The following is a 13,903-nucleotide window of genomic DNA, read 5'->3' on the forward strand; positions in this document are numbered from 1 at the left end:
ATGTTTTTGGTATAATTAATATTTGTGTGATTAAGTTAGAGTTCGCTTATTAAAAAAAATTGAATGATAACGTTTTTTTAACAAAATAGTCCTTGGTGAATGTTTTGTACGAACCGAATTACATCAAAATAATAATCAGAAATGACATAAGGATCTTGTTGATGTTCCTTACCTTTTTTCTTAAATTATCGTAGTTCAACATGACGAACATAAAAAATTACAACTTTAAAATTTTATTAAGATAGATGAGTCCTAAAACTAAAAACTGCAACCCCGAGTCCCTGCGACCCAGGCTGACCTAAATGCATGTGTTACCAGTATCTCGTTGGATACTGTCAGCCGCAATCAACTCAGCGTGACGTCACAAACCCTATCAACATTCATATTCACGTCAACCACAAGGAACAAAACAAGAGCCGGCCGTTTTATTGGTCCCTGCCCATATAAATATGCACCGATGGAGAAAGGAGGAAAAGGTTCTATATAAATCTGTTTTAGATTTATTACTCTCTATTCTTACTGGTTACTGTGATAATAATAAGGACGATAGAAAATAATTTGATCAAAATAAGGCTACGTGTAATACGGTTAAATAAAATCTCAATTGTGTTTAATTTCGGAAGCATTTACTCATTAACTTTTAATTTAATTTTGATTTTTTTATTGAAAATAGAACTTACATGTCCACCGATTAACGCCGCATAATGATTCAATTCTAAGTCATAAATATACTTCGTTCTGAAATTCACTAAACCTTGAGTCATAAACACTGGAAGTAGTATATAATAGATAATCCAACATTTATGTGCTAGTAAAGTTTATCAAAGATTAACCGCTATATGTTGACATATGAAGTAATTAACTGAACACTATCTCTTTCAGACATTTGCTTATTAAATACTTATCTCTCATCAAATTATTAGATATATATATATCTACATCGATAAATAGTTCATGGAATAAGGAATATTCATTTCATGTTAAATAACCTTTTTCGATTTAGTAAATACAACGTTTTTATACTTGTTTCAGTGATAATAATACTAAATTGTTTTTAATTAACGTCATACGTTTAAAACTCATATGTTAAGTACTTAAAAACAATCTTTGTGAGTCTTTTTGTTAAAAAGCTTAGTGTAAAAATAGAACACGACTAGAAACAAAATTAAAATATGATGAAAGATGCGAGCGGTACGATGATAACAAGGCTTAAAATCGACCTCAACATGTCTTGGGGAAGGTAAGGGAAAAGCAAATTTATTTACAATTTTAATTCATCGGCATCGCTGCCGGCTGGGAGTGTGCCCATCATAAAAGCAAATAGAATTAAATTCTAAATCGACCCTAAGTCGCAGTCATTTCTTGTAGACTATTAGGATTTTGTCATACATAATTGAAGTAGAGCTTAACATCAACACATCAACTTGAGTAGGCGATCATAAATCGTCCTTTCTCGGTACGAAAGATACATGCTGCCCACACAGTACTGTCTACCTATTGCTCAAGTCCTTGATTGATTTCACCATTCCTTTGCGGCTTTGATGTTTCAATCTATGGAAAACTAGAACTAATCTTATTTATGTATTATTTTCTTTTCTATAAATATTTATTAACGCCGGGAAAAGAAGTCTCATTTACAAAAGTTAGAATTGAAAAAAATGTAGAGCAAACTTCAGCTCTACATCATTTTTAATGAGAAAATGAAATCATAAATTCGGCTCCTATTTAAAATGCTCGGTCACAGTTAATTTTCCATATATTATACGCTCCCATTTTCATAAATTAATACCATACAAACGACCAAGACATAAATCATATACTTTGTATAAATGAAAAGCAAACTTCCGTTCTTTTGTACAAAATATATTTTACAAGACTGAAATGGTTCGGAAAGAATTATGTGGATGTAAAAGTGACATTTATGCGCTCCCGAATAGTGGCGTTAATTAACTAAATAGTTCATTTATACGTCGTTAAGACGAGGTACAAATTTGTAACCAAACACACCGTGAGACGTTTATGGCCTATTAATTATTTATAAATACAATATCTTCATAATTTACGCTACATAGATTACTGGGGTGATAAATTCGTCTAAAATTAAATTTACTCAAAATCCAACGTTGCACAACTTCTTACATTTCTAACGGCTAAAGTTTTGTTAAATGTGTAATTTCATAAACTTAACTGCATTATGAAGGCACAGTATACTAAAATTTATTAAATTAAAACATGCCGTTATGAAAAATTAAATTTAAAATACCGTAACAAAAAGAGGCGCAAGAGATTCCCGGACAGATCGCTTAATAAGGGCCCGGAACGGAACAAGGAGTAATCAAAAACAAGTGAGGAGCTGTTAGTGCTCATAAAAAGATTTTTTAAATATTCCAAGCTTCATAACCGACGTCCGCTTAAGGACAAATATTTTACAACCGTCTGAAGATGATCAAACTTCATTTGTTACGAAATACCCGGAATATCGTATTACATTGATTAATTCTGCTAATTCGAGATCGGGAAAACGCTTTTCCTATTTTTAGCTTTCGAGAAAATGTTAATTCCCATTCACTGTATCATTTCCTCCTAAAATTCAACGAATGCTTCGGACATTCCGAATAAGGTTTATCCAACAAATTTAATTAAGAAAGCTATTGCATTTCAATGAATCTTATTTGCCGACTGATAATCCCTGATCGAACTACGTAAACGAGATTTAAATTTCTCCCTAATTTATTATGCGACTCAGTCAGATCCCTCCTGATAAAGCCAGTTGTCCTTCATGATTTATAACGGAAATTTTATTGAGCATTTATTTTAAAATCTCACCAATTTCATGACAGTTGTGAAAAATTATCACGCAATTAAAAATATTCCTAATGGCGGCAAAAAAGGAAAGTTGGAGACCATAATTTAGGTGTTCGCTGAAATAGATATATCGTATTTTGGGAAAAACGGTCAAAACTGGACCATTATTTCGAAAATTTAATAACGTAATATTCCCAAAAACCAGACCTCCCATGTTTTATTGAATTTTAATTTAATATGTAAGTTAAGCTCAATTCTACGAGCAAAGAAAGAATTTCATTTTCACGCTCTAATGCTTTATTTCGAACATACTTGGAGTTCATCACATCACCTTATATAGCCATAATACGTATATGTATGTTTGTGGACAATGTAGCGTGTGTGGACAGGACCAATACAATTACGCAGACCCCAGATGGTTCATCACTCCATTAGTTGCGAACAACGAGGCCTGCCTGCTATAAATATTCTATCACCATTGGTTTCTACAGCAAATACATTTTCCTACCGTGAATATGTGAAATAGTAACTAACGTTACAACTGAAATAATTACGGACAATACCTACCTAAATACCTTAAAGCAAAATATATATAATACATAAATAGGTTAGTAGTAAGTAAGCATATACTTGATGTTTTGTTTTGCCGGAACGTGGAAGTAATAATTCACAGACTCGGAACCATGAAATTAAAAATATATTGCCAACAAATAGTAGAGCAATAAGGCAAAGGAAACATTAAGGGCCTGAAGGTCTCCTAAATGAAGTCGGTCGCACCCTTGTCAGGAAATATAACGAGTTCTGTTTTACGAGCTTGTTTATCCGAATTCCTATGTACATTCGTGTCATCTATGTAATATATCAATAGGACAGTGCCACACTGAGACCTAAACTGTGTCTATCTCCGCGGGGTTTCAGCTTAACTTAGCGTTGCCGAAAATAAGGTTATATCTGAACCCGTAACTCACAATAAGTGTTCCAAAACATCAAGCAAATGATCAAAAACAACGGTGTGGGAACAAATACTTAGCTCGGCTGTCTCCGTAATGTTTGGCAATAAATTGCGAAGAACAAACAACCTTATCTAATTCTTACCGGTGGTGAGAATCTCGCCCGCAACGCTCGCATTGCCCGCAGCCGGCCTATCAACTATCTTTTCACAGTTTCCACACCATTTAATCGACGAAAACTGTAACAAGTCATGTTATTACACAGAACATTATCTTCATGTAACAAATAAGTCTTACAGTCTGTTTATTTCATTGATCGATCAGATTTCCTCTATCTCCATAAACTTTGATTGATGTACTGTTTATATAAATTAAACAAGAAAACATCACTGATGAGCGTTATAACAAGTTTATGTCATAATTATGATATAAAAACCACGGGCTATTTTTCTCAGTGAGTCACAGACATAAATCAAAAAGATTTTGGCAAGTTAATGATCATCATCTTTATAAATGTATTAATTGCCCAAGTAGAGGTCATCACGGAATGACGAACATGCAATTAATGAGCTCTCGAATATTTATTTTGCGTTAATACTTACTCTTTATCGAGTAGTCTTGACTGAAACGCTTCTTAATTTAACGAAATATTATTTTTAATTACAAGAATTACTTACCTATTCATTTAATGAGCATTACAAATTCCTTTACATTTTATATTATTTGTAGGTAAATAGAAACAGCTCTATTCATATTGAATGCCTCATTAATTAGGCAATTTTGAAATTCAATTCTAATTTGTCACATTGTCATTCTACAGCAACGTGTGTGCCAATAATGTTAATAAGGTTTACTGCAACCATCGGACGCACTCGCGCATGTAAAATATTCATTCAAATAAACTATTCACATGTGCGCCAGTTAAATGAATTTTGTTGAGGATTTGCGTCAATTGTTTTGGACGTTATAAAATTATATATTTTTGTACGTAATATAGGATTAATTTTCAACGACCAGCCACTCTTACAAAATAACTCAATCTATGTATAGACATGAAAATCAACATACATTTTTCTTCAAACTTCAGTTACAATTTACGTTATTCGTAAATCATAATATTTTGTTATAGCTTTTCATTTTGTCCCTCAGCTTAAATTTTTATGTGTCGTTTATAACGACGCTTATAAATTGACGACAAAAATATTTGATATTGCTCGAGTTTTATTCGCATGTTATTTATGAGAACGTAGAATAGAAATTCACGTAGCTTCGGCGCTGAACTTACAACTTTTGAAGACAAATTCGATGTTCAGTGTTTTAGTATAATTGCCTACAACTGTCTTTTAGAACAATAATCTAACTAATGCAAGATAGTCGGTAAAGATTTAGTGTATTTAAGTGATGGTCGATTTCGTGGAGATTTATGTTTGTCTAGCCAGACAGACGCGTCTTTCGACGATTGTATCTAAAACCATCCTTCTACACACCCCGCCGTGTGCACATTTATACAACCAGCTAACTCGATTGGTTCGTCTTAATTCTTATAGTATTTATAGCCTCCCTCACAATAGTAAATTTATTGCGTGTTATAGACAAAAATTCTTTTAAAATATAAAGTTAATTCAAGTTTGTCTCAGTATTACATTAAAATGGTGATCCTCCAGAAATAATCGGTATGGTTTAACAAGCCGTATAACTATGCTTTATGATTTAATTAGGTTTTAATATAAAACGTGAAAAACAAAAGCCAATCATAAAAGTGTAGAAAAGTGATGTGTCGGACATGAGAGAGCGCGACGGAGTGAGTGCGGAGCGGCGGTGATGCGTCCGGCGCATGATGCGCTCGCGCATTGATGGAAGAGTCATGGTCGTCGGGCGGCGCGCCGCTGCTGCGCACGCGGTCCTTGCCGCTGGTGCTGGAGGCGGCGAGCGGCGTGCCCACGCGCCAAACCAAGCTCGACCCGCGCCAGCTGCTCACGCTCACGCGCCACTACTACCCCGAGGGCGGCTGGGGATGGGGCGTCGCCGCGGCCGCCACTCTCGCGCAGATCCTAGCGCATGGGTTGCACCAGGCCGCCGCAGTGCTCGCGGTCGAGACCGTCAGACGGTTTGGGCCGGAAACTCGCATGCAAGCAGGTATACTACAACGCCCTAACAGCAAACAATTAAAAAGTGGTAAGGTGTGTGTCAAAAAACAAAGAATTTTTAAAATCGACTGTTGTTCAATAAAGGGATGTAAATGTATCTATTTAAGTGCTAGTCAAATAAGTGTATTTTTAAGATGCTATTGGACTGATATGTAGTGCGTATTATATGTGTTGCGTTCTAATCCCAACATTCAAAGAGTGTAATAAATTAACTGGAGTACATTTACGTTCGATTACTGTTACGATTAATTGCGCAAGACTACTAAAATAGCACAACATAATATAATCAAAGAGAACATTAGAACAAAAAGTCTTTTAGAAATACTTTTTCTATTTCTATTTCAAGAATATGTTTTTGTAGAAGAAAAAGCAATACGATATCATTATCAACCTTAATGTTACTGTATCCAAATCAATTCTATTTTGAGGTTTACCTCATATATCATAAGTCTAATAAATCATTGCGAATTGACATATTACTGAAAATATGAGACACCGCACAGGTCAAAATGGTAACGACATCGTCTGTGAGGAAAATAATAGGCCGGTAGCTTTCCGCACAAGATATTTGTTATAAAAAGAAAACAGAAGTATAAAAGAGGATTGATTCCCAACGTTTTTTTTATAGATATGGTTCACCACAAGTAATACCTACAGTTTTTGTTAAACACATTCTCATATTATACATCTTTTTCTGTTAAACAAAGCTTACTAATACAGATCCAATGTACCTGTTCCGGACTTAACGCTTGCTGTTAAACTTTAACAAACATCAATAGACACCTTTAGTTAGCATTCTTATGTCCCTTTTAACACGTCAGTTACACAAGCAAATATTCAAAAGTTTTACGAGACCTTTGGTATGCGTGTAATTTTAAACATGTGATTAAATGATTATGCTGAAATGTTCTCTCTAACCTGTATACGAAGAGCTAGAAATGCGAATACTTTGTTGTATTTCGTAATCACATTCAATTCTTAATGATATTAATGTCTTAAGTATACCCATTATCTGTCAGCATCTATCGATTCATGAACTGCTGGGCATAAGCCTCTCCCAAATTGCCATCTTTCAATATAAAGAAAGGGAAATAAATATAACATTAAACAAAGAAATATATCTATCTATAGCTAATTGGTATTCGTGAATCACTTAATTAAGAATAAATTGTTTGTTCAAGCAATAAACCAATATTTTACGAAGTGTCACAACAATTAACACCACAGTAATTATTTGCCACAATATTTATTTTTCTCCGCGAATCAGTAAACATTTTACAACCTATTTGGAAGGCGTCCAATACAATGAAAGTTTATTCAACAGAATTCTTTAGTGTACTGTATATACACGAAGTATGTACCCTTTTTGTTTGTACCATGTAAATTAACCCTTTCATCATGTTTTGTAAATACAGGGAAACGTAGCATTTTTTGAGAAGTACCTGAAAATTGAAATCGATAATTGACAGGTTACACATATTCGTGTTTCTTTTGTACCTGTTATTTTGCAGAGTTCATATATACCTAACTACCCCTGACATATCATATTAATACCCGAACAAACACCATTCTCCGAGCAGTCCGAGCCATAGGTACTGCATCATCTTACATATGTATAGTATCAATATTGCGAGTGTGGGAGAGTGACGTGAATGAAAGAAATCATTTAAAGACTTCGCACTGGACTATCCATCGTGTGATCTACAAATTCTTGTTCTAATTCAGATTGGTGTTGATTTGTGATTTTTGGAACTATCTGTGACGTAAGTGATATTTCCTTAGTGCGGTCCTCTTCTTCAGAAACACAGAATCCGATATTTTAATGATCATAGCCTATAATTGACTTACAATCCGTAGTTTCAGGGCATACCTCAGTTCAATGCTCCCGTAGACGCTTTTACGATTTCCCACGTTCAAATATTTTTCTGTACGCATGTAAATACACTTGAGTGAATCGCGGGCCTCTCAAACTTTGACAACACGTAGATCACTTTACTTGGGAGAGGAATGACGACATATTTCATAAGCATTGGCTTTGTTATCGTTATTTGTCATCTGCAAAGGTATAACAAGTAACAAAGGGAATATCTTGTAACACTGGATATGAAAATTCAGAGGCGACACGTGTCACGTTGTTACAAGAATTGCTTAACAATTTTTATCATGTGAAGAAGAGGAGATTCTTGTATAAAAAAATAAAATTAAATCTCGACATATACTCTAGTACTTTTTTGTCAGTTAAGCAGAAAATTTGCGAACGACCCTCCAAGAATGCATCACTAGAACTGTCAGCTTTATTTTTCCCTAACATAACATAAAGCTTTGTATATACACTTAAAACAGCAGAAAATTTACAAGGCATTGTCCTCTGACGTCTTAATATTAAAATTGGTGGAACGTGTCGCATATGAAAAATTGCTGACTACGATTTTGAATAATTTTGTACTAGAGTAGCGAAGAAACTTATTTCAACTCACAGAATGAATTAGGCTTAATTAAAGATTCTCATGTGACAAAAAAAATATAAAGATTAATCGGATGAGAGATCCATAGTAATCGGTACATAACAAAAAAAAAGTCAGAGATGAGGTCGTCATCCTTTCTTTTAAAATCGGCTAAAAATGATGCCGACCGCCCTTTCATCCTTAGTTAAATTCTTCTTGAACAAAAAACCTTTATGAAACAATAATATAACCACAAGCCTGTAAATAAAAAAGATCGTATTACCACTTACTATAAAGCCTATACTATCACGAGTGGGTCGTAAAAATAAAAGACGATAAAAACGGATAATGTTAGCGTGATCCTCAAGAATTGATTACCAATGGAAGCGAGATGTTAGTTGTTTTATGAGGTCGGCTGAAACAAGGAGGTTCTTTAAGTAACATTTGATTTTACTGTTGGTTGATAAGAAAACTCTATGGACGGAATTAAAAACAGATTATACTTCTAAACAATGCGGGGAGAAACATCATTGATGGTCAATTGTTTTCTGGGGGTTTATTTTTAAAAATGATTAATTGGAATCAATCTGAATAGTGTGTGTTTACATTTTTATAGAATCTACATTAAATTATTTATAGAAAATTATTTAAAGACATAATAAACATTTTGAAGTAAATAATACAGCAAAGTTAACATATACGAAGGAAATTAATAAACATGTTGATTGAATCGCTAATGGACTGTGAACAGTATCGCTACACACAATTTACGCTGAACAAAATAGAAATGTCTAACATAAATCCGAATTAAGAAAAAAACGTAAAGAAAAACTGAGAAATATCTACAAAAAAGAATTTATTTAGTCTGTTACCATGTGACACCAAAAAAATAATGATTCCTCAGCATATCTGAAAACTGATACAGTAGGGTGATCCCCCAAATGTCAATCATCGGGAATCGTTTATTAGGATCGGGGCGACGCGCCTGACAGCCAAACTCGTCGAATACGTAGAGTCGGCAACAACAGTCGAATACAAGTTAGCTAGTTCACAAACAATAAAACGAAAAAAGCTTCCAACTATAATAGCAATTCATTGTTTTATTTGGTTCTAAGGCGTTATCACCAAATTCATTGGTCTCAATTTCCAATTAAAAATAAAAACAAGATTAAAAAACGATACATACTGAAAAAGATAAAGATAATTTTAGATTAGGTATTCCATACACATGCACAAGATATTCTACCGTAGTAGAGTCTCTTGTGTTTTGTAAATCTGCAAATTTCGTTACTGACTGTACAAAACACGACCTCATACGTACATTTATCATCTTAAAGAAGGTTTAATATGTTTCAGCTGGTTGTCAGACACCATGATAACATGAGCGACGTCTTGACTGACGAGAGATTATAATTTCCTTCGTTTTTTGCTGATATTTTTATATTAACGCCAGATTTATTATATTTCTTCGTCGTTATTAATCAATTACGGCATCACTTCACACCTTGAGTGATAAGGTTGGAGAGTTTATTCACCCGCATTTGCAAAAAAAATGAAGCGACCAATAAACTTCCTAAATAATTTTCCTTAAATTAAATAATTTAAAATGTTTTATTTCCATAAGAAATGAAGAAAAGTAAAGTAACGGGAACGAAAAACCTTAAAAAAATAAGTAATTTGATTGGAGACCTACATTTTAAAACCTGTTCATTTGATAAAAAAAAAGCATTGTTACTTGTTGTTACAAGTCAAATTGTAATCCAAACTTAGTAAAATAAAGTATCAAAGTTTGTCAGTTCTGAATTTATTGGGGCGACAACATTAATTCAAAAGATAATGCCAAGTCATCAGCAACAATCCCTTTTGGGTAAAGAAATTGAAAAATGATAAATGTGCCTTATACAAACTTTACAAATAAAATTAATCAATTGGAGAACGTTTCAAACGGTCTTGTACTGTGCGAATTTTGAAGGACTGTTGTTATAGGGTAAGCGAGACAGCACGCACCACACGCGTAGCTTCATCTCTCTTACACGAATGCAATATTTCTTATCGAATGGCTTGAAAAAACCGCGCAGACTGTAATAACGCCACTAAAAAATTGTTAGATTCCACTAAACTAATTTAAACACACACCCTGATTGGCTTTGTTTTAAAAAAAGAATAAAGAGACCACTTAAAGTACCCAAGCTTTTTATTGAAAACATTTAGTTTCAATAATTGAGAATATTATATTGTTTTTTTGTAAACGTATTTTTCCAAATTTATTTATGCTCAAATACTTACAGGAGACAAAATTCCCGAGCCTTATAACTTCCTAAGAAGGTAGATGCTTCGTATAATTTTATTGTAGCGCCGCGAAAGTTTTCTATTTTCCTTGATATTGTTGTTTATGAATATTGGTATACAACCTTTTTGACAACTTCTGACTACATTTACCTCGCAATAAGAGACGAGCCTCACGAGATAGTAAAACAAGAAAATATTAAAGAGATCAACTTGTATTTTATGTGGGTGTAAAAATAACCTAGCTTTGTAAGTTGTCATCAATGCTATTAGTCTTCTCTTAGACAGGTTGCAAGCTAAACATTTATCGGGCACCTTTCCAAAATGGGAGCTATTAAGTAATATCATAAAAGGTTGGCCTGTTCTCGGAAAAATATTTAACCAGTAAAAGAAGCATTTATATTTCTATTTCGAAATATTGTTATTGTTAGTTTCTATATAATGGTTCTGAATCCCACAGCTGGGAAAGTGCAAATACCCCAATTCTGCAATTTACCACGGCCGATGAATTAATGAAATTTGGCTTAAAATGACAATTTTCGTATTCTCTTAAGCATTTTTCTACACAAAAATTGGAAATTCACTGCAGGACGGTATACTCAAGGTCAATACAATTAACTTCTAATTATAGTATTGGAAATTAAAGTATTATTAGTATTATTAAAATACTTAAGAGAATAGGAATAATTTCAAATTTAATCCAATTGTCATTAATTCATCGGCCATTGTAAAATAGCAGAATCAGGGCCCTGTACTCTTCATTTTGTCATGAAATATCTACCATTTTCTTAAAATAGTACTTTGCTTAGTTTACTAATTGCAAAAGCACTGAAATTAAAACACTAACGTTAGTTCTAACGGAAAACTGTCAAGAACAGCTGTTATGACTAACATTAAAGTCCGTAAAATGCAGGCTGATGGACACAGCTGCATGTGTCGCATCATAAACTCACAGAATCTCCCCTTGCCGTCAACAATGGCGCGTAAAAGTTAAACACAGTAAAACCAATTTTTTACAAACTCTTGAACAGATAATGTCTTAACTTGTTAATTGTAAAGGGTCGCCAACGAAACTCTTGAAAAGAAAAGCAAATATTGTTAAAGTAATTGAGATACTTTTTCCATTTCTTTTTATGGTACATATTAGCTGATAGTGTCCGATATGACTCAAAATAACTTACAAACAGTCTTGCCGATTTACTAGACGATGAGACTGCACAATTTCTTTATTTCGATTCCATTGAGACGACCGAAATCTTACTTTATATGTTCCACAGTTGAAAGGATAAGCCCAAGTTCTATTTAAAGCGATATATCTCGTCTTTACAACTCGCTTTTCATACAAAGTTTCATTTTTAACCAAAGTAAAGAGTTTTTATTTAAAAGTCCTTCAGCCAAACAGTACATTTCGAACTGAAATTGTTTTCTTCTTTCAAATGTAACTTCGCAATCGTTTCAAACAGATTCTTCTCGAAGTAGAATTACTTACGCATAAAGAAAATAAAAGAGTCAAAATTTCGAAACAGAGCGACAGATGGGAATCGCATCTCGCTCATCAATTCGTGGATGTAGACTAAACAATGTCTTAGATTTATTCGTCAGATGTGCGGCCGATGTTTCATTGACGATCCTTGTTAAAATGTCAACGAACTTCAAAACCGTCTCGGTCGACCGTAAAGCTTTTCAATAGGAATGTTTGTTTGACATAAAACAAAGCCCGCACAAAATTGCAACTGTAATACACTCAATGTTTGTGTTATCTTACTTGGATAGCTCTTAAAGATCGCTCGACTTTGTTGCTCTTTATAAAATGACGTACTTTTGAAGTTTAAAGACTATCCGCTTTACTAGGTTCTATTGTTACAGTTTAATTCACTGCTGGAATCGTTTCAATTGCACAGAGATGCTTTAAAGCGTTCGGTCGTCTATAAAATCTATTTAAACTTTCTTACTATTACTTTCTTATTCAGCAAAATACATACCTATGTTCTTACAAATTACACTTATTAAATTTCATATTTTTGCACAGAACATGCACGAAGCTAAAATATTGACAATCTTATATACATATATAGAAAAATAACGAAGTAAAATCAGTTCAAAACTGTTTCGAAACTATGCAGTCCAACTTGATAGAAAATCATACATCGTATGGTAATATAATAATGGATGGGAGAGCAGAAAGTTCAGCGCGTCTGCCACCAAACCTTGAAGTATTTGTGTTGCAGTTGTGGAAGAGGGACACCCTCTAAACTGCGCATAACTCCATCCCTCTTTTAAAAAGCGGTGGTAAGCTCCTGAATAAGTTATCTGTTCAACAACTGACTCTTCCGATATTGAAATGCATTAAATTTACTTGTAGTTTGGAAAACATATATACATATAACATATATACATACATACAGGAAGAAAATTTATTTCAAGGGATTTGCAACTATATACTTACCTTACTGGTGTTATCACGTTTTAGTATAGCACTCTTATGTCCCGTGCACATTGTGCCAATAGCGTTTATGTCTTGCTATCACTTGCAGCGTTGGACAAAGTTGGACTGGAAAACAGAGTTTTCCTCTAACTCAAACGACAATTATCCACATCGTGATAGTCATTTGGACAGTTTGCAGTCAAGCACTGGTTTTAATGAGCTTAAAAATAATCATACAATGTGAGCTTATAGGTGCAGTAGATACAGATATTTTTTTTTATATAGAACTGATTTTTCTGCAATTTCGTCGCTAATATAATATATCTGTTATCAGTTGATAGAGTCTCAGCCAGATCAGATCAGTGTTTGAGTCGTCAAGTATAAGAGATAAGCAGATGAATAGATCATCCATCTTAAAGCAAATAAGTAAAGATTCTATGATTTTGGGATTTCCTAAACAAGAGTTTTTCTTTAAGTAAGTGAGTTATTCATGGGATAAAAGAGCCTGATTTGCCTTATAAAGCCCACGAAGACTTTTTGATACCGTTGTAATCATACACATTGCTTGATGAAGGCTTTGATAAGATAAGCCCACACAAAATATAACTAAATTTTTCGATTGAGTAAAGCAGCTACCCTATTTTATGTATTAGAGAGATTAGTAATGTCATATTTTTTGGCCTCATATATTATTAAGTGTTATTAAACCAGAGTAATTCAGTAATTTATGGTTATTACCTTTACCAATTAGTTTTTAGGGGTCCGTACCCAAAGTCTGACCATCTCTTCATCACCAGGTTGTATGTCATGAATTGCGATAGCAAGACAATTGACACTTTCAGAGAT

General features: G+C 33.7%; 1 protein-coding gene across 3 annotated transcripts in view; it reads left to right on the forward strand.

Annotated features, from left to right (window-relative positions):
• The window catches only part of LOC113498335 (monocarboxylate transporter 10-like), an 85,893-nt gene that overhangs the window by 60,405 nt on the left and 11,585 nt on the right, over positions 1-13,903 (forward strand). For 2 of the 3 annotated variants that reach the window (XM_026878322.1, XM_026878323.1), the window contains exon 2: positions 5,474-5,891. The exons of the other annotated variant lie outside the window; for it this stretch is intronic. In XM_026878322.1, the coding sequence (XP_026734123.1) occupies positions 5,609-5,891 (283 nt within the window). In that variant the 5' untranslated portion in view covers positions 5,474-5,608. The remainder of the gene's footprint in view (positions 1-5,473; positions 5,892-13,903) is intronic. 3 annotated transcript variants of the gene reach the window in all.

This window comes from Trichoplusia ni, chromosome 10, assembly GCF_003590095.1.
Source record: "Trichoplusia ni isolate ovarian cell line Hi5 chromosome 10, tn1, whole genome shotgun sequence".
NCBI lineage: Eukaryota > Metazoa > Arthropoda > Insecta > Lepidoptera > Noctuidae > Trichoplusia > Trichoplusia ni.